The sequence below is a fragment of the Trematomus bernacchii genome, unplaced genomic scaffold (assembly GCF_902827165.1).
Source record: "Trematomus bernacchii unplaced genomic scaffold, fTreBer1.1, whole genome shotgun sequence".
Lineage (NCBI taxonomy): Eukaryota > Metazoa > Chordata > Actinopteri > Perciformes > Nototheniidae > Trematomus > Trematomus bernacchii.
The window spans coordinates 5798461-5826445 of NW_022987547.1; the positions used below are offsets into that span (position 1 = coordinate 5798461).

A 27985-nucleotide genomic window follows, 5' to 3' on the forward strand; every position below is an offset into this window, starting at 1 on the left:
GCAGTTCTGGAGGAACATGACTGGGTTGTTAAAGTAGCTAAAGCTGTCAATCAAGAGAAAGAAAGGAAAGTATAACCCTAAGCACTCTACTGTTGCCTCTCAAATCGTACATGCATACGAAGAAAGCAATATATGCTTATGTTGATATATCAGGATATTGTTATTTTGTGTTATAGTATTGTTGGCTGTCCGTCCACTGAAGCTTGAAACCACTAAAAAAAGCAGTTTCACAGACTGTTTGACAGATATTGTTCCATTCACCACCAAAGATAAGAAGCCCAGTCAAAGGGATGATTAAATACTGATGGGAAGCCGGCTTGATGACACAAATAGCATGAGTGCCAAACCAGATCACTGGCTGACCTGGTCATTGGAATTTCCAATGACGGAGTGCAGAATGGACTAATAACAAGGTGCAATAGCTTTAACAGTTTTTGTTTACATCTTGAAACATTAAGTGTTACTAGGGACATCTTAGTATTCATCCAAGTATCCATTTTTGTCTGAAACAATTTTACTGGTACAGTACATGTTTCTGAAGTCAAGCTAATGTATGTACAACAGATAAGACAAGGAGAAATCTTAGGAGAATAGAGTATAAAGGGGGGGGGGGATACATTTCCCCCCCCATATGTGTCAGAGCAATGAGCTATATATTGCCATACATGTATGAGCAAGTTTGATAATGGCTTGGCATGTACTCGGATTTTTTTAAATATTATTATTATAATTATAATGCTTGTTTTATAGGACACTTCTTACATTCAGAAAGGTCCAACAATTGAGGAAAGGCATAGAGTTTAAAGTCTAAATAGATAGTTAGCGGACAATATTAAGATTTATATTTTGAACTGTGAGGAATCCAAAAGACTGTAAATCACCGGGGACATTACAGACTTGACATGGGCTCGCTAAACACATCAATTACCCAAAGTTATATGCTTGTCTGCTTGGTGTGGGAAGTAGTTATTTTACTGTTTTATTAGCATCTATGGGTATTCATAAGCTCAGTATCAGTCGCCTTACAAAAAATGACCTCAATATTGTGAACATCCAGTCACATGGCACCAGGCCCTCCATCATCGCTGCAGTGCTGGCATTTGTGTTCCTCTCGTGCACTACCCCAAAAGCCAATTAAGAAGAAATGCAGTCTTCCTCAAACTCTGAGAAAGGCCCATTAACTCACCGCAGTCACAAAGTGTTGAGGAGATGAGAGGATGAAGGGAAGAGGAGAGGAGAGGGGCTATAAAAAAAAAAATGGAGGAGAGAGGAAAAAAGGTTGCAGATGGAGAAACATGAAGCACATTGTTTGGAAGTGAGCTCATAGGAGAATTGCTCGCTCGCGTTTTATAATCCGGGGCTGTGTATGTTAACAGTTAGCTGACGTACATCCACCCACGGGATGGATTTTGGCCCTTTTCCTTAAAAAGTACCCCCTCCTGCTTTTCTGATTCCAGAGAAAAGGTTGAATACCCAAACTTTGAGGCAGCAACTGTGTAACAATTCAAACTATAATGGTGTTATAGCATTTAAATAATGTTGACATGAATCAATATTTTCAAGTCACATAACCATTTCATCATATATGAAATCCTAACTATCAATTATGAACTAGGCATTACTTTTACACTTTGCATTTTAACCAGAATTCCCTGAGCGACAATGCCACCAAATAATTCATATGATCACAGGATTAAATGCTACTGACATCTGCTATGAACATTTTGACATGTGGCAAGGCAATGAGGGAACATTCCACTTGTATGATAAATGCATGCTTGGTAAGAAGATATTGTCTTTAGGCTACATTTCAATACGACAATGATATTCGAGCGCTGCTTGATTACTGTCCTACCCACTCCAGTCATACAAACCCTAATCAAATTCCCTTATAATATAACAAATGTAAGCCGGCAAACGCTTTGCAATAATTCCTGTCCATAAAAGAGGAGTTGATAGAGTTTTAAAAGTGAGCTTTGCAAATGAAGGAGGAGGATAGGAGTGTGAGACGGGGAAAGAGACAGAGTTAGGTTTATAATAGTAGCAAATTCTGAATTGCACATTGCCTAAACCCAGCAGTCGCAGCAATATATGTAACAGTCCAGCGTACTTAAATATCAGACACTCAAGAACCAGGTATGTTTGTGTGTGTGTGTGTGTGTGTGTGTGTGTGTGTGTGTGTGTGTGTGTGTGTGTGTGTGTGTGTGTGTGTGTGTGTGTGTGCACATGTGGCTGTTTACTCAGGGCCCTCTGGAGAATGCAGTTAGGGTGTCAGAGGCGTGCAGTCCAGCACATGAGGTTAAGGGCTTTGGACATAATTCTCCACTTAGTGTTGTCCACAGGGAGAGAGCACACTTAAAAACAAAACGTTGGCTGCTTCGGTTCAAGGTGAACGGCACTAGTGTCACCCTGAGGTGGTAATATGTTACCAATGTGGACAACACTAAATCAAACCTAGAAGCAATCATGCAATGGTTTTAATATATTAAGCCTATTGTGAAGAGAAAATGCAAACAACGTTCTCTACGCCAATTCTCTCTGGGTTTTTTAAGAGCGGTTTTCCAACTGTATTTTACATGGAAACAGTGCAACTGACCCAAAGGTCATTAAACACATTTTATGATGAAATCCACTTTATGTGCATGCTTTTGCGTATCTGTTCTCATAGAAACTCTCTCGCCAAATCCTGCTCATTTGAGGTGACCCGTTAACAATCCACTGTCAGCTCAGCTTTACAACAGTCTTCTATACAGACACCCGGGGAAGGTCTGCTAGCACGCATAGCGGAGACAGAGGGAGGTAAACCCAGACGACCTATTGGAACAGGACTGGAGGAACAATTTGATCATGGACACAAAATAGGGCAACACAAACCAGGTGACTAAGCAGAACCTTTGCTCATTTCTCCGCACGATAGACGGCTGTAGGCCCAGACAAAAGTATGCAGTGCCAAAAATATTCAAACCTGCAGAGAATAGAAATGTATGCATGCTAGGCGAGAGTTTAAATTCCATACTTTGAGAAAACAGAAAGCCAGGTCAAATGCACACAGCTATTCATCACTTGTCAGGAATAAAATGCTGCACTAATCATCGTGTTGAAGGGCGGAAATTAAGAAGGCGAAAGAGTGCCCAGACAAATGAGGTCGACTCAAGAATAGCAACCTGTGTGTGTGAGAAGAGAGGGTGCTAATCCAGACATTTTCAGAATTTAACAACTCAATTTGTGAGCTGGAATGAAAGAAAACTGTTTTTATATTCCATTGTTTTATGAGTGTGCAGACAAGGAGAGCCAAACTGTTTCAGGAGGGAAAGCAGAAAAGAAAAGGCGTAGGATTTTTAGTTTGCAATGCTACAGCCATCGAAAGAGACAGCTAGTGCTAAAGCTAATGCTATCACCTTGGGTGTTATTCAACAATTCACCAGCATACACAGATTACACCTTAATAAGAGCAGACAGACACAGTACACATGGAAGAGTCTGTTTTTATAGACTATCAACCTTAAATGTCTTTGAGATGTTATCTAGATGCCTGTGGAAAGACCCCATTTGTCTGTATGTCCATTGGGGTGCAAACAGAAACAGATACACAGAGGAGTGACTCTATGAGGCTCTCGGGCCGCAGCAGTGGAGCTGCTTCGGTTCGTGTCTAAGTGGATCCAGATGCAGCTAGCATAGCAAGCCTCCTCTTATAGCGCTATGAAGAGAAGCTTAACACAACACAAAGGGACAAGACAGCATACCAGTACTGTATGGACTGGACTGTGAGGAGAAGAAAACACAAAATAATGCATCTGACCGGGTGATGTCTAGGTGGATAGGGTGTCCTGCTCAATTGAAATACAATTCAATTGTAGAACTAGATACTGTGACACTCCAAAAAGCTAAATCAACTTCATATAAAGGCTTTCTCAAATTTCGCAAATGCTCTCGTGTCAAATGTCCCTTTGGACTTGTATCCTGTAATCTGCGTGGGGAAGCTCTCTGACCAAGAGGGCCCATAAAAGGCTGAATTGTTTCACCAAAAAGACAGAGCTGGCATCCTAGGTAGCAGGTTGTCTGAAGAGAAAACAACAGCTGTGTCTGGAGCTGTGGCTGCCTGCTCAGGCATGGAGAAAGGAACAGGGGGTGTTTTTCTGTGTGTGTGTGAGTGTGTGTGCAGTGACCCGCGTGGTGAAGAGCTGCTGCTCTGCATTCCTAACCCAACTTAGAGGTTCTCTGTATGCATGTGAGTGTTGTTGTTGTATGTACTGTATGTATATACGGTATATGTGTAGGATGGAAGGATGAACAGCAAAGAGAAAACGGAAGTGCACGTCCGGTCGGCCTCTTATTGTTCTGACTGGAGGTTAATTTGCATTTAAATAACTGTTTGGATGTGTTCCAGTCAGGATTTCGTCCAAACCACAGCACTGAGACTGCTCTTGTAAAGGTCTTCAATGACATCCACTTAAACACAGACAGTGGCAGAACTTCAGTGTTAGTATTATTAGATCTCAGTGCTGCATTTGACACTGTTGACCACAACATATTACTAGACCGACTAGAAAACTGGGTGGGACTTTCGGCAACAGTTCTAAATTGGTTTGAGTCCTACTTAAAGGACAGAAAAAACTTTATTTCTATAGGTAAATACACATCTGAGTTGACAAATATGACATGTGGGGTACCTCAAGGCTCCATCTTGGGGCCTCTTCTCTTTAACATCTACATGCTACCACTGGCTCAGATAATGAAAAACAACAAAATAAGTTACCATAGCTATGCGGATGACACACAAATTTACGTAACAATTTCACCAGGAGATTATGCTCCAATTCAAACACTGAGTAAGTGCATTGAACAAATCAATGACTGGATGTGTCAGAACTTTCTCCAATTAAACAAAGATAAAACTGAGGTAATGGTTTTTGGAGCCAAGGCAGAACGTATAAAAGTTAGCGCTGAGCTTCAGTCTGCAATGTTCAAAACAACGGATAAGGCCAGAAGTCTAGGTGTAGTCATGGACTCTGACCTGAGTTTCAACAGTCACATTAAAACAGTTACTAAATCAGCCTACTATCACCTAAAGAACATATCTAGGATTAAAGGACTAATGTCACAGCAGGATTTGGAAAAACTTGTCCATGCTTTTATCTTCAGTAGACTCGACTACTGCAATGGTGTCTTTACAGGCCTCACTAAAAAATCTATTAGAAAGCTGCAGCTAATTCAGAACGCCGCTGCTCGAGTCCTCACTAACACTAAGAAAGTGGATCACATCACTCCTGTTCTGAAGTCTTTACACTGGCTTCCTGTGTGTCAAAGAATAGATTTCAAAAATATTGTTGCTGGTTTATAAAGCTTTGAATGGTTTAGGCCCAAAATACATGTCTGACCTACTGCTAAATTATGAACCATCCAGAACCCTCAGGTCTTCAGGGACTGGTCAGCTTTCTGTCCCCAGAGTCAGAACTAAACATGGTAAAGCAGCATTCAGTTATTATGCTCCGAATATCTGGAACAAACTCCCAGAAACCTGCAGGTCCGCTGCAACTCTTACTACTTTTAAATCCAGGCTGAAGACTTTTCTTTTTGCCGCTGCTTTTAATTGAACTATTCACATCTTAAACTGCACTGTAACTTTTAACTTTTATCCATGTATTTTTTCTTTTAATGTTTATTTTATTATCTTTCCTTTTTAATGACTGATTTAAAATGCCATTTTTAAAATGTCTTCCATTTTTGTAAAGCACTTTGAATTACCTTGTGTTGAAAGGTGCTATATAAATAAACTTGCCTTGCCTTGCCTTGCCTTAGAAATTGACAATGCAAGCTAAGAAAATTAACATTAAAAAAAAAACTAGCCACATTTTTAAGAATGTATCAGTATATCCAAATAATAAACGTATACAAGAGTTCTTAATAAACATGAAGTATGTTCTTGTCAGAAACTGGGCTATCACAAGCCTGGATTGCATAACATCAACACTGTTGCACACACTGAAGTGAATCCAAATAACAAAATCCAGGGTGAGAGTCAATGACTCAACAGGACTGTTTGTTCTTAACAGATATGCTTACACTTTCCATTGTTCTGTACAAAACGCTGTGTACCTTATGTATATGGAGAAACCCTGGTTTTACACTTTTGTTTTACCTTGTTCTTTTTCTTACTTATTTGCATTTTGGATTTTTCCCCTCCTCAAGTGAACTTCATTACAAGTAGACAATCATTTCTCAGTTTTTTATATTTAAAAGTTTATTTGAGCATGGTTAGAATTGTTTCTAAACTGTAAAATATGATCAAAACAAAATAAACAGGTATTGTGCTTATTTTTTATTTTGTGGAATAACCTAGCACATGTATCTAAGTTTACTACGCATCATTTGATACACATATTCTTTTGTAAAACAGAGTACACGTATAGTATAATGCAACAGGATAGCTAACACAGGGCAGCTAGATTTCAACCATTCATAGCATCCACTAGTTTATGATGGCAGAAAAACGATTGAAAACGTCATAACACCCATGTAACCATAATCACATTAATTAATTCTGCTTAAAATCCTCTAAAACAATGTGACCAACGCTTGCTGCTTACATTGTTTACTGTTGTATGGTGTTTTTCTGTGCTCCATTGTCTGCTGATTTTCATTCTTTTAGCCTGTTGCTAGTTTCTGCTATTGTTTCCCATGTCTATAAAACTGTTCTAGGAAATGTAAAATGCACATAAAAAGGCCTTAAAATGAGAGCGAGACAAAGAGAGAGAGAGAGAGAGAGAGAGAGAGAGAGAGAGAGAGAGAGAGAGAGAGAGAGAGAGAGACAAAAAGGAAAGAAAGACAAAAAGAGGAAGGAAGAAAATTAGAAGAAAGAAGGGAGGGAGGGAGGGAAGGGGATTGCACCAGTTATTTGAGGGAGGAATGCACAAGAGGTCACATTCTTCACTCCACTGCTGTGGCTTGCCCTATGTTCAACTCTCTCTCTCTTTCTCTGTGTAAAATGGGTAATATTACTCAACACCCCTCTGGTGCAACAGATCACATGCAGGGAGGCAGAGGATGAAGAAGCGTTAGGACAGGAAGCTATTGGCCCATCATACTGATCATATAGGGTGCCATTTTGGACAATAGGCCTTTTTAATGAGCCACATGTTGACATGTCACAGTAGAAAGAGCAGAGGTACAAATAATACCATAAACAATGCTGAATTCCATTAAGTAATAATGTCAGTATCCCCTCTTCTTTTGCTTCAAATAAAAAAAAATTGCAATGTCTACCATGGACGGCAGCAATCAATATAAAATACTGCCATAACAAACAAAATTGACACATCATTTGCAAAGCATTGGTCTATTCCAGTCTTATAATACATTGGTTTCGAACGTATGAATCTATTTATCACAATGACTAATGTAGCTTTAGCTTCAAAAGACCTAGTTGTCATTAGCACAGTTGTAAAACCTTCATAATTATGCCTCCTCAGTGTTAACCAGTCTTGTCTTGACAGGACTATAATAAGACAGACAACATAGATTAATCTGTCTCTTGTTTTCTGTGGCAAACGTCAAGGTTATACGTGTTTTTGAGGATAACTACCTAAACTATGTGATTCATGTTTACCATGTCATGATTAACCGGCCCTTTAATTCAGGTCCTTGTGAAACTTCACTACAAGAGTTCAAAAAGAGAGAAATTGTGACACACAGTAGACTGCCTTGATTTATAAACACAGCTGTTTTGACCAGTCATCAGCTAGGGTGGTACTAAAGGGGACTCCTTTCCAGGTGGTCAAAACTTGATGAGAGGGGAAAACACATACTTATCAGCAAGGTGTCATCCGGTAAGGGACAAATGTGTCCCACACACACACACATTCCCCCTTGACACATTTTGTCATCAACACTTAACTTTGCAGACAAACTTGTCAGAATACCAGCACCAAAGACAATCAAAGCACTATCAAGATGAAGTAGGAAGCAGATTAGATAGAGTATTTTGGTTTTAAAGTTACACAAGGTTGTGTGTGTGTGTGTGCCTATTAGTCTGGAGACATGACCAGCCACGGCGAAGGACAAGCCACCAGGGGCCTAACAGCTGTCCTAAATGAGCATTACTATGAGGCGCCTGCTGCCTGGGTATGCACGCACAAACACACCACCAGACTCTCACACACACACACACACACACACATACAGACTCCCTCCTCCCGTCTTCACAACCATAGGGATCATGGGAGGAGATTTGGTGTGTAGACTGTATAGATTCCTCGGGTTCCAGCCAAGAAAGAGCCAGACAGACTAAAAGAGAAATGGATTCACTTACTGCATGAACGCTGAATGCAGCTGCTGCAGGAAAAACACACACACACACAAATCAAATGATGTCACTGAAAGGCTTCATGAGAGGAGGGGTTCAGACGGTCTAACCTTAGATTACAAACTAAAAATACAACAAGGAACGTTAACCAGTACTATAAGAAATTAAAGCCATTTCATATGTATCTAGACGTTAACATGACGTCTGATAAATCTTGATATATATATATATTTATATGCTGCTGGAACACACTACCATCCATAGTCTTAGTAGTAGCCGGTTGTAAGTGTTTTTTTAGAAATAAGAATAGAGAGATGAAAGAAAATAGGATGAGAGGAATAGGGGATAACATGCAACGATAGCCAGATTTGAACTGAGAATGTGGGGCACGGGCTAAAGCCTTACTATATAGAGCAGCAGGACGTCCCTATGTTCACATATTTTCCAGTTTCCCCTTTTATGTGCTCCACAGACATGCGAGTCAATCGGTTTGTTATTTAGGGACACAATGTTAACCGGTGTGCTGTGTTTTCCTGTTTTCTGCCTTGCACATACTGCTCCAGCCTGACCCTGAATAGAAATGAGCAAATAAAGACAATGAACAAGCGGGGTGTCATCTTTCTTCATCCCCACATTATAATGTGCCTTGTACATACTTGATGCTTTGCCAGTCTAGCCTGCAGGCGTCAAACAGGGAAAACTTGTGGGGTGAAGATTATGGGAAGGAAGAGAAAAGCCCTGTTGTGACCATATTGAAACCTATCCAAGCAAGAAGCAACATGCCTGAGGTCCCGACATTTTCTGTTGTCTGGCTGATGACCACAGGTTGGCACTGCTCTCTTTTTGTTGTCTACGAATGAAAGCGGGCCGGAGTAAACATTAGAGACAACAGGGGCAATCAGTGGCCAATCACATGCCAGAACAGCCGCCTGTTAAAACCTTACACTGTTTCCAGCTGTTGCTTTTCAGTAGTTTAGAGGAACTAAAACTAATAAGCGAAGCTGAATACAATGGCACATTTTATGGACAAAAACAGGATGACTCAAAACTAGTCTCTTGCAAACATTTAATGATACGATGCATGTTCGAAACGTGGTTTACGTGAAACGCTGCTAATCTATAACTGGTCACTGTTCAGGAAAGCATTTGCTTAGAGATGACAATGTATCAATGCACTTCTTGGATGTCCAATTTCTAGGTTACTGTTAAACTAACTGTGACATACAATGTGCAACCATGATCAGAGTCTATAATGTGGGGGGGGGGGGGGGGGGGGGGGGTGATGCAGTTTATCCGTTTAATATGGATGACTGGCCTCTAAACTGAGAGGAATTCAAACATGGCAGCATTTTCATTTCAATTAAAGATTGTCATAGAACAAGTACAAAAACTATGTTCTAAAATCGCCCTGAGTGTCAATCTCTGTGTTTTTGAGTATTTGTTCAGTTAAAAATAGGGTTAACTGAGGGCACCCATTTTATTGTGGGACTGCATTTCTGGGCCATGGCTAGGAAATATACATAATATACACACAAATAAAGTAAAAGAGAATAAGTAATTTAATCATATTGTTGGATCATGACCACTAATGTGTAATCATTCTGGCATATAATGGCTGATGGGAAATCATAACTTTTATTAAAAAAACAAACTTTTAGTGAACACTGTACAGGTCAAGACTGCAATGTACCCTTTAAAAAAAATACATTGAACTCAAAAATGCATGTAACCACCAGGGGGCAAATGTCCATTAAATGGGCTCAGCAATTACTAAGGTACTTCTAAATCAGACAATGTTGTTGTGATCCTCTTTCATCTGAACCCTCCAACCTCCCAACCCTCCTCTGCTTTCCTCTTTACTCAGTCAGCCCTTTTGAGGGGATGGCAGGAAAAGCATAGTTTCTTTGTTAAAGACTTCAACAAACAAGTCCATGTCCTGCATGGTCAAATAAAGGGAGGAAGGATGGAGGTGCATATTTGACAGAACACATTTAACTTTACGAAGTGTAATAACTAGAGCAATATCTGACTATTAAAACAACTCTAATGCTGACAGTTATCATAGTTACACCATTGTTGTTCTAATTATTATATTTCTTTCTTTTTTTGACTCCCTGACTTTCATAAGAAAAGGGCCCCTGTGTGGCTACGGCAAGAAGTGTACATATAATAGTAATAATAATAATAATAATAATAATAATAATAATAATAATAGATTACATTTATATAGCGCCTTTCAAGGGACCCAAGGCTGCTTTACATGGTGAACAAACAAACAAACCAACAAAAAGGGGCAAATAATAAAGTAACACATTTAATAAATAGCAGTAGGAGTAGAAGCAGGGGGACTGTGATGGGTTAGAAGTATGAGGCTGGAAATCAGCAATGGCCACAGCTAAACACCCATATTGTTAATCCAGGTTGTATTGTATCTACAAGTTAACATTATACACAAAAGAAAATAAGTCTGTTCTCTTGTGCTATGACTTGTTTCTGAAACAGGCCTGGTAACCTACTGCAGCTTGTAAACCAGTCCATGATTCAATGGTCAATCTAAGGACATAATCAGTTATCGGAGCCACACACAGAAAAACAATGCAGTGTGAGAGTTTTGGTTTGAGAAATGTTCTACCCTGCTGGATTCTTATGATCTGTGCTAGCTAGGCAGTGAGATCATACCTCTCCAGTGTACAGTACACAGGCGAGCCAAAAGCACAAACAGGTCTTTGCTTGCCCTTCACTGCCTCCGTCTCTCTCACAGGCAGCTGCATGCAGAGGTCTGAGCCTGCCTGCTGAGAAGCAGCATGGCGCTGGCTAGCCCAGTGTTAACTAGCTGGGGCTCACCAGGAAGAAAAGAAAACATAGATATAAAACCATGTGTTGATATTGCCCTCCTCGTGCACTATGACTCACATCCCCTCTCCTCGTCTAAAGTGCTCATCACACGCGGAAAGGGGCAAGAAAAGAAAACATGCACGCCCCATGTCACTGACCCTTTGCCAAATTCAATCCATTTACCGGCACAGGCCTTCGTTCTGTTTTTCCGATCATTCCCAGTCTTGACCCCCTCTGTGTTATGCAACAATTGTCAGCAAAAATAATTCCCGTCAAGGCCTTCAGACACTTTTGCTAAACGTATCAGTTAGCTTGCTGCAAGGCATGTGTCCGCTTCAATAGTAAGTGATCATTTAAAAAAGCTATTTTTGAACTGATGTATTAATCTTTCTGAACTTAAGCTTCTGTATGAAAGTTTATTCTGCATTGATGAATATATTTTGTATACATTTTCAGCATTCAATTGCAGCCTGGGGACTTTTGTTTCATGTCACATTCTTCTCTCTCTGGCCCCATTTGTACACTGAGGCGAATGATAAAGAGAAAAATGTCAAGAAAAAATATAATTGAATAAAAAAAATGTTGGTTGCAGCCTGGATTTTTGACACAGCCTCTATGTTTGCTGACCAATCAACACTTTCTTGACACTACCTAAGACACAGGAGGAGACAATGTGGATGCATCAGACTTCTTCCTGTGTTCCTCAGGAAAGTTAAGTAGGAATAGGGGTTAGGACGGGAACAGAATAATCTTTACTGTGTTTTCATTGCTCAAAACTGTCCTGTAATATCCTCTGTCCATATCTGTATGCCACACAGTGCACATCCTAAATGCACTTTCCCCCACAAGACTCACTCTCTGTGATTGAGAAGCTAGTCGAGGTGAGGCAAGCCAAAATTAAGACTTTGCAAACTGAGTAACTTTTGAGCAACCTATACATTGCCTGGAGGAGAGAATTACCTAATTTAAGCTACATTTTCTGTTGATAAAGTTATAACTTACTGTATTATTCTTTTGTAAGGATTTATAGCAAGAGCATGCCTTCTCTCATTTTAAAATTACACTTTCATAAAGGTTTAATGATTGTTAAGGTAGATACATCATATCAAGCGTGACCATCAGCACAGAGATCTCCAGATTAAATCAGTAAAGTCTTATCAAAAGTAAACAGAAAAAAATGTTTCTTGATGTATTAACAGCAAATATCCATCCAATGCAGATTGTACTTTTAACAGGATGCTTTTTGAAAAATAGCTGCTCTACAGATTGTTTCATTCATTTAAGATAGTCAGCCAGTAACGAGTTCAACATATTTCCAACAATGCCACAGTGCTGCAGAGCTTGTATGACTCTCACTGAGCCATCACACGGAGGCCAACTCATCTGTCTATCAGTTTACCATGCAAGAGACACCAAGTGATAATACCATAGAGAATGCGATTTACCACACATTACATCCGTGATTAAAGACAGCAATGTTAGCAGCAGTAAGTCATGAGTTGTTATTTAGCATTACAAGACGATTAGCCCTGTATCAGTCAAGTGACATATTCATTATATTTTCCCAAGGGTCAGAGGAGCTTAATGGCTGCATGTATTATTAAATGTAAATGTAATATTGCAATTTGTATTCAGCTGGCAATTTGCATTCTCATTGATGCACCCATAATAATGTTGAGGCAACAGTACTCCTGCCATTTTGAATTATGCATCCTTACATCTCCTGCACCTTGTATTCCATGTGCAATGGTCTACTCTAGCCAGTACTATGGTTTACTTTGTTGAAATGTTATGTTGCAGAGAGACAAGGGGAATCCTGAGACCGAAAGGTATCTGAGTATTTGTTTCTTGTCCTGTGAAGGCACATGATGCTCCAAGGATGCAATTTTAAATCCCTAAATTCTCATTACAGACACACACAATGTATTCGATTACTTTCGAACACATTTGCTGTCAGAGACAAGTTTTTTGTTCTTACCGTGCACAGCAAAAACGTTACAGGGCTGGATCCCATGGCGTGACGACTCTCTCCTTCCACCCTTGATGAAGGCCGGCAGACTAGGTCTCCTCTGGTCCCCTACAAACTTCCCCGGCTGCTGCCCCATAAGGGCACGGTGCCAGGCCGCAGCCGGGACTCTCCGAGCTGGACTCAGTTGCTCACTGTCAACAGTTTGCCACCAGGCAGGGACGGGATCAGGAGAAGACAGGAACACTTTTCCCTGGCTCAGTCCGTCCTCTCTTGGAGTGTGGGTGATGGGGGTCACCTATGCAGATCTGTATTACTCCAGTATGTCTCGTCTTGTTTATCATGCATTAATGGATCCTGAGTGCTTCAGAGGTCAAAGAAAGGCATTGCAGAGTAACCTAGAGGGGGTAAACAAACAAGAATCATTAATGATTTAATTAAGAGTGATATGATTGTATTAAACAGAAAAACTCAAATTAAACACAAGTGGCAAGCTAATCCTAGCTTGAATGTATACTGCAAAAACACCTTCAAATATAATATTTAATATAATAATATAATGTGCATCCTAATATTGAAATAAACAACCAATTAAGGAATGTTGTAATAAGACTATGTGCACAATAACACACAAAATGCTAAACTTACTAAAAGTATGCTCTGTTGGATTTTTAACTACTTCCACTTTTTTGTCAGCACACCTACATTACCTGTGCTTCCTTCTATGTACAGCCCCAGGATGTAATGACACTGAATTTCCTCTTTCTAATGCCAATGAAGCTCTTTAGTGACAAGCTAACATCTGTAAACCTCAGTATACTGCGGGCTACATACATGACTATCAGGACATTTCGTGCTGATAAGCGACCACAAAGTAATGCTCGATACAAAAATATTCATCAAACCCATTCCTGGTGTGCAGAAGAGCATACGATTGTTATCATTAACCCTATTGTCCCTGTGCAACTTATAGTTTCTACAACAGCATTTCACATTTAAATCATAAGCAATAAGCACTAAAGTGACAATGACAGACTTCGAACACAAATCCTAAACTTGCACGGTAGTTAATAACGTATGAATTAAAGACAAGGGAAGGAAACTTACATGTAAAAATGTGTTTTGTTGGTTAGCTGGCGACCTCAAGCTAATGTTGAAGGTAGCCATGGAGGCTAACCAACGTTAGCTGGTGGTATGCAGCGCCAGACCCTTAAATGCTCATCGAGTACTCAACAGTTGGCTGTTAACATGCTTATAAAGGTCCGAAAGTGCACTCAAATATCTCAGAATAACATCTCTGGTCACAACAATAAAATGCGTTGCAATGTCTCTTTCCAAATCCAAATAATTCAGTTTGTTTCAAACTTCCGTATCTTGCGGAGTTTCTTCCCCTGTGGTACCCGGACTAAAGACACTTCAATCCAGGAGGTGCAGAGAAATCGAGGAAACTCAGCCGGCCAGAGACCGACGACTCTTTCTGGAAGTCCTCCCCACTGCTTACAGTCTCCGAGCTCTTCGTTACCGTCCCCTCGGTTTGCGTACTTATTCATCGCTCTCACGTGAAAATATGAGCAGTAAACTTTGGCCGAGGAGTAGTTGTGTCGCTGGTGCCGCCATACTTCCATACACAAGGTGGTTTACAGAAATATGTAGGTGGGGCTACGTGTGACGTCGCCTGCGTGCGTGGGCTAGTACAGGGACCAGGGTAGAGTGTATTATGTTGGGAGAACTGGACAGAGCACATCCAGTCCAGGAAGTGGTAAAAATACTAGTATTCGAAGTTTTGAATCAGAATCAGTGAAAATACTCCACTACAAGTGAAAGTCCTGCGTGCAAAACTTTAAACTTTAGTAAAATTATCTTATGATCAATGTGCTTATAACATAGAAAGTAACACCATTAAGTGTGAAGTAAAATGGTCCTTATCAATGTATTACAATTGTATGTTATTGGATTAATATTACTGCTGCATTAATGGGTATTTTGCATTTTACAGCAGCACATGTGTAAGGTTGAGTTATTCGAACTACTAGTGTTTAGAAAAACACTTAATACTCCAGTTTATCAGAAACAATCAAATCAAAATTACAAAATGTTGAGATATTTTTCAATAAAGAGGAAGGGTATGAAAGATTTAAATCCTCTGACATGTAAAACATGGGTTTTTCCCCCCCTCAGTTTTAAAACGTACTTATAACAAACCCATATATTTCAAATATTTAAGAAAAAAAAACTTGAAATATGACTTATGCTCTGATTGGCCTCACTTTTTCCCCCAGTTTAGTTCATCCGGCATTTAATAGTAACATGTCAGTGCTGACAGTCTTAATAAACATACAATACAAATGTTAAAGATAAACTGCATGTATGCAACTGCATTACGGTTGTTGCAAATTGGAAAGGATTGCATAAATACATCAAATAAAACCTCTTATGAAGACATGTTTTCCTTTCTCTTTCTTCCTTAATCAACAAACTACACGACACCAAGAAGTGCTGATATTTATAGAAAATGTATTGCATACAACATTCTTTGTATAACATTATCAAAAGGGTTCCACTATACCTTGGTAGAATGTAATAACAGTGGCTCTAGTGATTTCAGAATACTGAAGAAATCAAAGTAAATAACCATCATTTCCATAAGCAGTCAAACAACAAACATCTGTTATGTTACATAAAATACATGTGGAGCTGTTCAAATGCATAACAAGATTGGTTCTTTGAAAAAAAGGCCAGATCGGTCCTCACTGGTGGTCGGTCCCTGACATTGATGCATGATCAGGATTGATGCTCTTTAACCTTCCTGATCCAACAGCTTCTGTTGCGTCAACATTACAATCTCCTCCATCACTTCTGGCTTCAAGATGTCCTTGACCTACAGAGACAGAATAAAGCAAAGAAATTATAAATCAATTACACATTACACTAAAATGATCCTGGTAAACAGTATTTATATAGCAATGGCTTTTACTATAAAATGTAACAAGAAGAAATCACAACTTAAAACCAACCAGCACAATAATGCACATTTATTTTCACATTTTTGAATGCAGTAAATATTTCAATGACATTAGCACCTTAGCTACATTTTTGTTTTTGATTACAGAGACAGACCAAAAAGAAAAGCCTTTAGCAAAATGTTCTACTTCAGTTGACCAGAAACATTATTTGGGCTTGGTTAGCTTGGGATATTAGCAAAAGAGAAAATGTTGCATTATCAAATATTTGCCTTATGTCAATGTGTTATGACATCAGTTCCCTGCCAAAAAAAGGCGCCCATGCCTGTTCCACTGTGCTTCAGAAGAACAGTAATTCAATTGTTTCTGTTGTTTTCAAATATGGCCACCAGATGGCACAATATATCATGGAAAATGTCCACATTTTTATTGCCATTGCTTTAGATATAGGAAACACCAGGCTCAATTAAGAAACGCATAACATTTTTAATCTGAAATACGTGACATAGTGCATGAATATTTGGTCCCTACCTGGTGATGAACTGAAGATTCGTAGCAATAGAGAACACTGGTGTCAAACAAAAGGACCTTGTGCGCAGCCAAAGCCAGTAGACAGTTCCTCAACCGTGAAATCACTTCTCGATCCGACACACTGACAGGCTGAAAGGTCAGGGACAAGAGACGCACAAACAAACAAGTTTAATACAAACATGGGAGTAGAATTTGGATGCAGTACATTAGACTTTTTTCCCTTTTTTTTTTTAAGTAATAGTGTTGCAGATTACTCCCATATTTTACAATATCTAAATTAGACAAGGTTAGCTGTTAACTTCTTGTTTAAATCAAGTATTCATTGACTAATATATTTACTAGGGAGACTAAATTAAATACTATTTTGTTCCCACCTCCAGGCTGGTGTAGAAGCCCCCGGCCTCCTCCTCCAGTTGTTCCGGTGTGGGATACAACCACACAAAGCCGTTATTCCCGAGGATCATGGATGCACCACATGGCAGGTTGTGGAAATGTGTTTTCTGCCTCTTGATCAGAGAAGGAGAAAGCTGTACCAGCACTCCCTGACCCAACTGATGGGCAGAGAAAGTAGAAAACAGGATATTAGGTCAAATTAGGAAAGAGGAAATAGTATAACTACCTTTGATTTGTATTCAATTGTGTAATAGCTGAGAAACTAATGACATTGTGGAAATGTGCATATTTGGGAATTCCAAAGTCTGCAAGCCCCATCTGCGATAGCATTGTCCACCCACACGAGTGTCCTTGCCCATTGTTTACAATCTGATTTGTTTGATTGCACCACATACAATGAGTCAAAGAGCAAAGTGAACCATTATTTTGGGGTATAACAACATCTTTACTCTGTGTACACTGGCATAACTTACTTTTCCATACTTTAAACTACGGGTATGAAGTGATAGGGCTCCATCTGAGAAGACGGACTGCACCTCTGCCTAAAAAACATAGAAAAAAAACAACAATAAAATGATAAGTGAGAATAGATAGACAAAGCAGCAAATTAAAGATTATATTTCACTGTGACTTACACTGATGAGATCGCCCTCCTGAAGGTATTCCCTCATGGTGAGCTCATCTTCTGCAGATCGTCTCCTCTAAAAACAGAAAATCAGAGATTAAAAAGAGGCATTGTTCAGTTTACTGTGAAGTACACAAATCACTTCTCCCAGAGATTTTTTTTTAGCAGCTCACCAGCTCTCCTCCAGGCAGATTGACAGATGACAACAAGAGAACAGAGTCCAGACGGGAGTTGGTTTCCACCTTCCACCGTTTCTGTTGTACCTATACATATCATCAAAACACACAAATCTTAGTTAGAATATTGGCTAGAAAATATATATATTTTAGGATACATTTAAAATGTCCGGTATCATATATTAAAAGAGATGTGGCGGCAGTGTTTACCTCTGTGATTCTGCCAACCACCACATCTCCAACCTCACCGTTGAATCTGAAATTCAATGATATACAACCAAAATAGTCACACAACTTCTGTTACAACTTGTAAAACCAGTAAACGTTTGAGAGTATCTATTTGATAACTTACCTGGTCTTTAGTGGTTTGACACAGATCAGCTTGTCTACTCTCTGCACCTCTCCAGCAACTGAAGCAGTCAGCTTCTCTTCATCAACATAGGTACCATGTCCCCTGAGGATAAATGACAATATGGAGAAAGTTACATTAAAGTTGTTATGTCATCCTGACCTGCTGTGAGGATTAACACTCATTACTGGTGATGGTAGATAAGACTTATACATCTTCCATAAAAACAGCTAAACAAATATTATTATGGCAAGAGTACAACCAATAACTCATCCCTTTTTAAACGTCTTAACATTTTAAGGTAGACAATGCTAGTGCAGCCTGCATTAAGATGCTGCTGCTGATGGTCAATCCACATCAAATCTATTTTATGGTACATTTTCCAAGATAATCAAGCCCATTTTAACGGTAGTTGATTTCCCTCCATGACAACATGTTGAGGCCACCATACACAGCAGCCGGTCACACCACCGGTGCTACACCCAGATGCCTACCTCATGAAGCCGGTGTCTGAAGTGATAACATCGCCCGGGACGACTAGATCTTTTCGGTCAAAAGCAGAAAATGTTAGCGACACTGGTTTCTGAATAGTTGGCAATCTCATATCAGCAGCCATGCTTCTTCTTCTTTTGCTTCTTCTTCGTCTACTTCCCTCTCTGGCAGCTAGCATACAACTACACGTGTTATACCGCCACCTACCGAAGTGTGGGTCTAAATGTTTTTCTGCCTAACATTTCTAGTAGTTTCAAAAGAGCTAAATATCTCGAGCAACATATTTGAAATGGTAAATAGTTATGTTTTAGAGTATGCTTTGTTGTGGGGTTATGCTTGCTGTAGAACAAATGGCAGAGAACATGTAAGGCCTTGAAAAAGTTCAATTATTGAAGGGTAGCCTACCAGTCTGGAGTGCTTTAATAAATGTTACCCTAATTTCCATCATGCTCAATCTAACCCGGAGTTTCTTTCTCATTTCCATGTTTTATTTGTTCTGCTACTAACGCCAAAAAAAAACATGTCAGACCCTGCTTTTCTGGATGGCAAACTACACAATTAGACGTGAAAAATGTTAGAGGCCAACATTCATTGTTCTTTTTCTAAGTCAAATGTATGAGGGGTTTATCAAGGTATCGGCATCGGAGACGCATGTGTATGTATACTGTAAAGTGGATATGTATTTTTCAGCATGATTTATCAGACATTCCGTTGAAGACATGTTATGTTTACACCAGCAGATGTCAGCGTCGAGCCACGTTGCCATCACGCCACCGGGGGGATTCGCATAACGGAGTGCTGACGTCACATGTCAACACTACGCAAACGTCTCCTTAGTGGCCAATCAGCTTGAAGCCACAGAGACTCTTGTAAAGATGGCGACTGTGGGGCACAGAGGAGTGAAAACTGGACCCTTTACCGTTATCAAACATAGCTGCTCCAGGGACAGTAACAATTGACACGGCAGCGGGAGCGAAAGCTAATCCACCCGTGTGTCAGCAGCAGAAAGCTGTTCGGTGCTGGGAACTGTCACTGCGGGCCTGCTTGCTTTTGTTTTCGGTTGTCGTTGCCTTGGATAGCTTATTAGCTTCAACTTGGAAAGCGAATGCTAACCCAGGGCTAGTCTTTTAGCTCCATCGGCTGTTGGGAGCTCTCTCTACGGCTTTCATGGATTGATATGCTGGTTTTATAATGATGTATTGCATGTAGCTATTTAAAGTTTGAATTGTAACTCCTATGACTCGCTTGGATTAAACACTTCAGGAGGAATAAGGGGTGCCGAATACCTGGCATTGCGACACTCTTTTGAGTGCCGAGGCGGAGTGAGTTTACCGTCATGTATTTTCTAACCGGCTGGCCACGGAGGCTGCTTTGTCCGCTGAGGAGTGAAGAGGAGCCGTTCCACGTCCAGCCCAGCTCCCAGAGGTTTTACTTCGCCGTGCTGTCAGAGACCCAGCTCAGCATCTGGTTTAGTCGGGTAAGTGAAGCCTGCCTCGCTTCAGTCATACTCAGCTGTACCGACAAAAACAATGGGTACTGTGCTGCTTTCATTTGGGCTTACATGTTGCACATAGTATACCTTAGTTACCCTATTACCCATACTGTTCAACCACCATTATTTTTTAATCGGTTGCACTACTGCGTGGCATTCTGGCTGTCTGCCCGACATATTTATTAAAAAGGTAATAAATAAACATGTACAGCAACCATGGTGTCATGAGTGATGAGCTGGAGGTAATTATGAATGTGTTGGCAACCTGTGCTAACTACACACCTATCACACAGGTATCCGTACGCATTAGGACAGTGTGAGTATATCCGTATACGTGTGACTCACTGTCATAAAGACACTTGTTTGTGAATGGCATTCCACGTGCATATTTCCTCCCATTTACTCACTCATTAATGACAAAGGCTGGGTTTAATTTTTTCAGTCAGAGGCACTGAAGTTCACTTAAGGGAATGTTCCATGTCAGATAGAAGAAAGGTGTCCACTAGTTGAGTTTTTCTAGTACATTTCGACCTTTTTCTATTTGTATCACTCTGACCCAGAAGGCTCATTGAGTTCAAAGTGTATGGTGTGTTCAAAACAAATACTCTTGACTGCATGGTGACATTTTAACTGGTTGATTATCCCTGGTTGATATTCAGTACTTTTGGTGACAAGGCTCCTCAAGTTCAAAGTTTAAGTTACTATCAGCAAGGGAATTACAATAGTGTTTAAAACAAATACCCACTGACCACATGTTCAGGCAAGAGATCAAGAGCTTTTAGGCTGCCAGAGTTAATGATTATGTAAATAACTGTCTCAGCACATCATTTGATCCCTGCAACTGCAGTTTTTTCTAAATTATAGCATAATACAGAAGCAAAGCTGCTTTTCAAGACATAGTGTGTCTTGATGGGTTATTCTCTTCAATGCATCATCTGAAGGCCAGTGTCGACTTGCTTTCAACAAGAGTTTAAAAAACAAAAAATGTATTCTTGGGACTTTTGGGGTTGTGAGGTATGACTAAACACAAAAGGGCCTTGCTCGAAATGCACCCTCATTCAAAAATATTGACCCCTTTAAAGTTTCATGTCAAGAACAGCTGCTTAAATTGATTCCGATTATTGCCCCTGAAGTAGCTGGTCTAGAGCCAGGGGACCTGTACAGTAAGCTGAAGGATAGTGTCTTAAACCTGCATACATAACAGACCAGAATCGCTGTGTGAACAGAGAGAGAATATTACAATTCCGACCTTAGAGAAAAAAACAAGAGATGAATAGTAATAGTATAAGCCAGTGTTCTGTCAAAATTATGAATGCTGGTACTGGTTATCTTTTTCTCAAGAGAGAAATGCCAAAAATAATTATTTCTACGAAAAGCTTGGTGTCTGCTGGGAGCAGATATAAGAGGGAACAATGTTTTTCAGGACAAGGGGAAAAAATCCTCTACGAGTTGACAAAAAACATAAAAAAGTGGCATTTAGTGAGTCCTAACCAAAGACTGTTTTAAGGTTTAAAAAGTGGTGCAGAACAATCCAGTACAGAGAATTTAATTGTGCAAGATAATGGCACCTTCCACAGATGAGTTCTCATTTTTACCATTGTTTATATACATTCATTAGATATTGTAACTGCAATGACAACGAACATTTCTGGCTGTCAAGCCATTTGTTACTGAGGATTTCCTCTACCTAGACAAGTTAGTAACTTAAATGTTGCAGAAATGCAGAATGACATGTTGAATGTGATTCCCCTTTAGCACTGTTTCCGGGGTCCACACCAGCACCTTGTGAAGTAGAAAAGTCCTATGAAATTCCAAGAAGCCCTGTGCTGTGAGCCCTGTGAACTGTAAACTCCAAATCTCATTTGTTTTTTAAAACCACATATTCTGCAATGCTGCTACGGAGAGGGGCGTATTGATTTGATAACAGGCATTTGAGCACATTGTTTATAGCAGTCTGTGTTCTATACAGTTTGTATATTATTTAGGTGTGGCACTGGCAACAATGGATCAGGGTCACTGTTTATTTCCTGAGGCCCACTCAGGATGTGACCATGTTTTCCTTCCCCTCTTTCTTAAGAACTTTGCCTGTGAGTGTCAATGAGGCGTTCAGGAAAAGGATAGTGTCAGGAATGTCGATTGGAGACACTTCTTCCTCTTGACATGCACCTTTCACATCTGTTCTATCCATTATCTCACTTCATAGCATGTTTACACACAGGGATCTAGTTGAGGGTTTTGTTTTTCAAATTTTAAAAAGAAGTATCCTCTCAGAATGAATGTAAATACTATATTCTTCTACATACCAACAAGCAATTAATTATGTTGCTCAGGTTATTTGTCATATCGGTGATTGTAAATCTGCCATTTCCCATCAGCCATCACGCCTATTTTCTTTAATCCTTCCTATCTATCCTCGACCTCGGCCAGCGCAGCCTCGTTCCGACCGAGGCGCAATCGCTTAATCCGTGTAGCACAGTAGCTTAGCCTTTTAGTCATTCTGCTCTGTCATCTTACAAGAGCCTGGAGGCAGGTCACCATGTCTAGGAATAGAGGGATAGAGATATTGGCGAAGCTCCATTGGTACCATAGTAGGCCTTTGGGTGCCTGCGAAAATTAGCCACATTGTGTGTGTATGCTCATGTTTGGTTGCACTAGTGTGTGTAAATATCTACGCTCCCCTGGGATTTATTTCGTTACAGCAGCTGACTGAATTTAATTGTGGTTGAGCAGTGGAAATGGCAACTTAGGAGAACAAGCTTGAGCCACTAGTTCCCTATAAACCACTTCTCTTTTAGGCTAAATGTAAATTATATATACTGGTGGTTTATTTGGGATGTTGTCATGCAAACACAGGTCCTTCCGTTCTGTTTGCAGGCCTGTCTGTGTTGTTGAATCCTTCTGACATTTGAATTAATAGTTCATTCCCTTTGCCATTTACGTTTATTCCAGATTAAGTTTGAGGTATTTGTTTTGCAGTAAATGGGATCTGATATTAGTCAATCAATCAATCAATCATTCAATGTTTATTTATATAGCCCAATATCACAAATGTTACATTTGTCTCAGTGGACTTCACAGTTTGTACAGAATATCAGTATGACAATACGACACCCTCTGTCCTTAGACCCTCACATCGTACAAGGAAAAACTTCCAGAGAAAACCCCCACAGTTTTAAAGGGGAAAATGGGAGAAACCTCAGGGAGAGCAACAGAGGAGGGATCCCTCTCCCAGGACGGACAGATGTGCAATAGATGCCGTGTGTAAATTGAAAAGATAATACATTTAAAACATAGGTAGTCCACATGTTTGGAAATGCGTGTGTCTATAATAAGAAGATGAATCCACGAGGATATCCATCCAGGACTCATGATCCAGGACCACAGCAACAGGCACAGCCACGACTCAAGATCCAGGGCTCGCGATCCAGGACTCAGGACCACAGCAACAGGATCAGCCACGCCTCAGGATCCCGGCGTAGATAGACACCAAAAAGAAATTTGGGGAAGCTGGGTTATTCGGAACATGAGAGTACACAGGTACAGACAGAGAGAAGGAAGAAGTAAGGTGCCCCCCGGCAATCTAAGCCTATAGACAATCTAAGCCTATAGCAGCAAAACTAGGGGCTGAATCTAATCAGCCCTAACTATAAGCTTTATCAAAAAGGAAGGTCTTAAGCGCACTCTTAAAAACGGATAGGGTGTCTGCCGCCCGAACACAAACTGGAAGCTGATTCCACAAATGTGGAGCTTGATAAGAAAAGGCTCTGGCTCCCATTGTACTTTTAGAGACTCTAGGAACAACCAACAACCCTGCATTCTTGGAACGCAATGCCCTAGTAGGACAGCAGGGTATAATGAGTTCTTTAAGGTAAGATGGCGCCTGCCCATTAAGGGCTTTATAGGCGAGAAGAATCATTTAAAATCCTATCCTGTGTTCTATAGGGAGCCAGTGTAAGGCAGCCAGAACAGGAGTAATGTGGTCCCTTTTCCAAACTCTGGTTAGTACACGTGCTGCAGCATTTTGAATTAGCTGAAGCGACTTAACTGACTTCTTGGTACACCCTGATAATAAAGAGTTACAATAATCCAGCCTTGAAGTAACAAATGCATGGACTAGTTTCTCTGCATCGTTTTGAGGCAAGATATGCCTGATTTTTTGCAATGTTACGTAGATGAAAGAAAAGTCCTTGAAATTGATTTTATGTGGGTGTTAAAGAATAAAACCTGATCAAATATAACACAAATATTATTGCAATTGGTAAGACGAACAAGGTTTCTCTTTCTGTTTCTAACAGGGCAAGCTTTACCAGTACAGGTATCGTTGGCATTATTAAGATTTCATGCTACGAGAGAGACACTATCAGATCGAGATACCTGAAACCTGCTCTCATGACGGTGACCGGGTACGAGGTGTAATGTTACACAACTGGAATTACATAAGATCTTTCCCTGCTTTTGTTATCTGGCCATCGTGATTCAGTGTCCAGTGTTCTTTAACGTTGAGACCTGTTACTTGTCTTAACTCGTTTCATTACATTGACAGTATGACTCTATTATTGTGCTCACCACTTTTGGTTGAAGTTGCACATTTACAGCCACTCAATTGTTGTTATTTGACTGCAGATAAACACAACATTGTTTGTGGTGATATATTAGGGCGTTGGAATGTACTGTATTGTGATCCAGACAAATATCTACCCTAGCGATACAGGGGTAAAAGCAAATTAAGGGCAACTGCCTCTGTCTGGTTGTGTACGCCTGTTTATCTTTCAATCTGTGTTGTATGGTTTTGCTTGCTAGGCTCAAATGTAGCCTATTACTCAGAGTAAATTAGCCTCACAAGGAGAGGGCAAGCAGTTCAACAACAGTCAGTCATCCTGTTCTCCAGGAGATACTTTTATCTGTACTGCTTCTTTGCCTAAAAACCAACATGTGAGGCAATAAAATGAGTAGCAGCAAATCCCCTTCCAGCGCACTAGTTGGTAAACGTGATACACTGCCAACTGGCACGGAAAATGTTATTGCATTTTCTAAATATTCAAATCAAAATTCAGTTACAAATACAGTTTTCATAAATGGTGGTGTGTTGCTGGTTTGCTTTTAGTTAGTCTCTGATTTCCCCAGCAGTCTGCATTCAAAGATTTAACCATAAAAAAGGACATTGCATTAAGTTGTATTTTTGGTTTTGTTCAAATATAATTTTAAGTAAGAACCTTAAGAAAACTGACAAAGTGAACAATTTCCTCGTAAATGTCCAACCAACAAAACAAAATGCTTTCATTTTTCTGTAAATATATAAAATATTTTAAAATCAACCTTAAGGCATTTTTAGCACCGATGGTTATCCTGTGGATGTTTTTGGTTGTAATATGTGACTGTCTTTGACCTGCAGTATGTTTAACGTGCTCATTTTCTTTCCCTATTCCCCACCCACAGCCCAGTGTTTTGATAGTCAGCTATATCGAGTCTGCAAAGGCGGCTACCCAGTTTGGCTTCTACCAGAAAGCAGAATGGAAACCAGACGACTCCATGATAGCTGTGGCGGTAAGTACAGCGATGCTCCTTCTCATCTCACGTTTGACGCACTTTGCACTTTGCACTGTACGTACATTGATATCAGGTCAGCAGAAAGTCTACACATCCTCCGTAGCAGACTGAAAACCCATCTGCTTTAACTGCATCTTGGCCAATGGAAAAAACATAATTTCCCTCTTCTGTATGTGACACAACATTTGGCTTGTTTGAAGCTAATTTTGTAATGGTTTGGCTTAGTGAAAGCTAATGTAATTTCAGGATTCTTGCTGTTTCTTAATAGTTGAATGCACTTATTGTAAGTTGCTTTGGATAAAAGCCTCAGATAAATGTAATGTGATTACTCCAAGAATGCTAATTGGATTTTCATTCTCTCAAACTCTGACGCTAAGCCAACAGTCAGTGTTGTCGTGTTTTTCCATGTGTGGTTGACTGTCTCCTGTAATCACCCCTTTGTCTCTTCCTCTGTCATCATCTCCTTTGTCTTACCCGTTTTTCTTTTTACTTTCCATGACAGTAATGTCCAATCATCACTTATTGCACGTGGAGTTTCAGTTAGTGGATTGAAGATGCTTTAAGTAATGAACCACTGAAAATAGGATTTGATCAGGATCCTTCAGTTATATTAAACCACAAGAGCAGCTTCCTAACAAATGCAGTGCATCAGAGTAACATGACACATGCTAGAAAGAGAAAAATGAAAGTGTGGCTGCGCTTCTCTTAACAGCAGAGTTTGTCCTATTTTTAGTTTGCTCCAGATAAAAGGAAGGTATTCCTCCAGCAATAAGAGCAGGATTGAAAACAACTCCCTAAGCGTCCTACATCATGTAACCGCTTCACTGTTAATCAAACTGTCTTCCAATGCAGTGAGCCACGGTGTCACATTAGTGTGCAGTTGCAATTTCCAAATGCTACGGAAAAACTGCAAAGGCAATGTTGAGAAGTACTTCGTATATTATAGGTAAATTAATAAAGGTTTAATGAACAGACCGGCCTATAACATGTTGAGATAACATTTGAAAGACACAGTTAAACTTTGCTCCCTATCTGAAATCTGCTGACCACTATACTATCTGACTGTGAGTCAATCAACTCAAAGTGGAACTGTTTTTTTTAATAACAGAGCATGATGTTTTGTGTTTAACCTATCACAAATGTATTTACTTTACTATCAAAGTAGCCAGCCAACCTCTTTTAGATTTATAAATAAGGTAGACATCTCTCACCTTTGCCCTTGAACCCTGACCTCATTCTTAACAGGTTGTGGTTGTGGGCGAGATATTTTTGGAACAGATTACAGCAGTCTGAAAGGATCTTGCTACATCAGCTTTTTTGGAGCTAGCCTTTTTTGTTGTGTGTTTTGCAAATCGATACAAATTCACTCTAATGGGGGGAGGACACACAGCCTGTGCCCGCCTGAGTAATCATGAGATATCTCCCCAGGTTCTTCCTTCCTGTGATTATACCCTTGCCTTTGTGTAAACTCGTGGTAGAGACCCACAACCCAAAACAAAATGCAAATGATCAGCCCACGAAGCTTGAAAGATATCATTTAAAAAATTCATGCTCATTTCCATGGAGATAAAAAGTTCTCGCCAGCATGTTACGCATGTATGTAAGCCAAGCCCACACATGACTACTGATGTTAGTTTGGACACATCTCTCCTACACTGTCACGCTTTTCGGATCATCAGCTCATCTTTAACAAGATGAAACATGAAATTAAGACAGTATGTTCATAATAATGTCCACTGTAATATAAGCATTATTTTTATTTTAGGGCAGTTTTTCAAAGCAAATCAACATGCCTACATTTCTGTGAAGCATTATGCAACACTTTCTATTTTATATTCTGACATCATCACTGTCCTTGTTTCTTACACACAGGTTTCACTTAGATTGAGAGCACAACCAATATAACATTTAAAGTGGACCTATCATGCTATATTATAATAATATAGTGTAGGACCATACCTATATAAGGCATATTTTTTCAAAATACCAAACAGATCATGCATTTTAGCCATGCCTCATTTTGCTCAATTTGAAATTGTTTAGCTCTGTTTTTGCAAGGGCTGATTCTGTGAGAACAGCACCACCTACAGGCCTGGCATATGCACTACAGCGTCTCCAGCGCTTTCGAACGGCAATGGCCGTGGCTGTCTCCTCCTGATTGGTGGAGTTGGCCCAATAGCCGTAGCGCCACTGTCCTGACGTCAGGACAGTGTTCAAATCTGGATCAGTTTTTATCAGATCCGTTGCAGCCCCTTTTTTAGAGATTTGGGTATGGAGGAAAATAGAGAGGGTTGTGTTTTCTGACACTTGGTGAGTT

The 27985-nt window shown here is 40.0% G+C and overlaps 3 protein-coding genes across 5 annotated transcripts in view; 1 reads left to right on the top strand and 2 right to left on the bottom strand.

The window, feature by feature from the left end:
* The window catches only part of abl1 (c-abl oncogene 1, non-receptor tyrosine kinase), a 30864-nt gene extending 16135 nt beyond the window's left edge, over positions 1–14729 (bottom strand). For both annotated transcript variants that reach the window (XM_034123593.1, XM_034123592.1), the window contains exons 1-2: positions 14211–14729; positions 13116–13501 (exon numbers count right to left, since the gene is read on the bottom strand). In XM_034123593.1, the coding sequence (XP_033979484.1) occupies positions 13116–13242 (127 nt within the window). In that variant the 5' untranslated portion in view covers positions 13243–13501; positions 14211–14729. The remainder of the gene's footprint in view (positions 1–13115; positions 13502–14210) is intronic.
* A 345-nt stretch (positions 14730–15074) lies between these two features.
* Positions 15075–18794, bottom strand: exosc2 (exosome component 2). Its single transcript, XM_034122705.1, has 9 exons — positions 18632–18794; positions 18141–18242; positions 17999–18044; positions 17786–17875; positions 17623–17688; positions 17461–17529; positions 16969–17145; positions 16595–16723; positions 15075–15981 (listed from the first exon to the last, which is right to left on the bottom strand). Exons 1-9 carry the CDS (start codon positions 18751–18753, stop codon positions 15901–15903), a joined length of 882 nt encoding a protein of 293 aa, XP_033978596.1. The 5' UTR covers positions 18754–18794; the 3' UTR covers positions 15075–15900.
* Positions 18795–19483: 689 nt separating this feature from the next.
* Positions 19484–27985, top strand: part of ric1 (RIC1 homolog, RAB6A GEF complex partner 1) — a 36582-nt gene continuing 28080 nt past the window's right edge. For both annotated transcript variants that reach the window (XM_034123227.1, XM_034123228.1), the window contains exons 1-2: positions 19484–20106; positions 25558–25665. In XM_034123227.1, the coding sequence (XP_033979118.1) occupies positions 19966–20106; positions 25558–25665 (249 nt within the window). In that variant the 5' untranslated portion in view covers positions 19484–19965. The remainder of the gene's footprint in view (positions 20107–25557; positions 25666–27985) is intronic.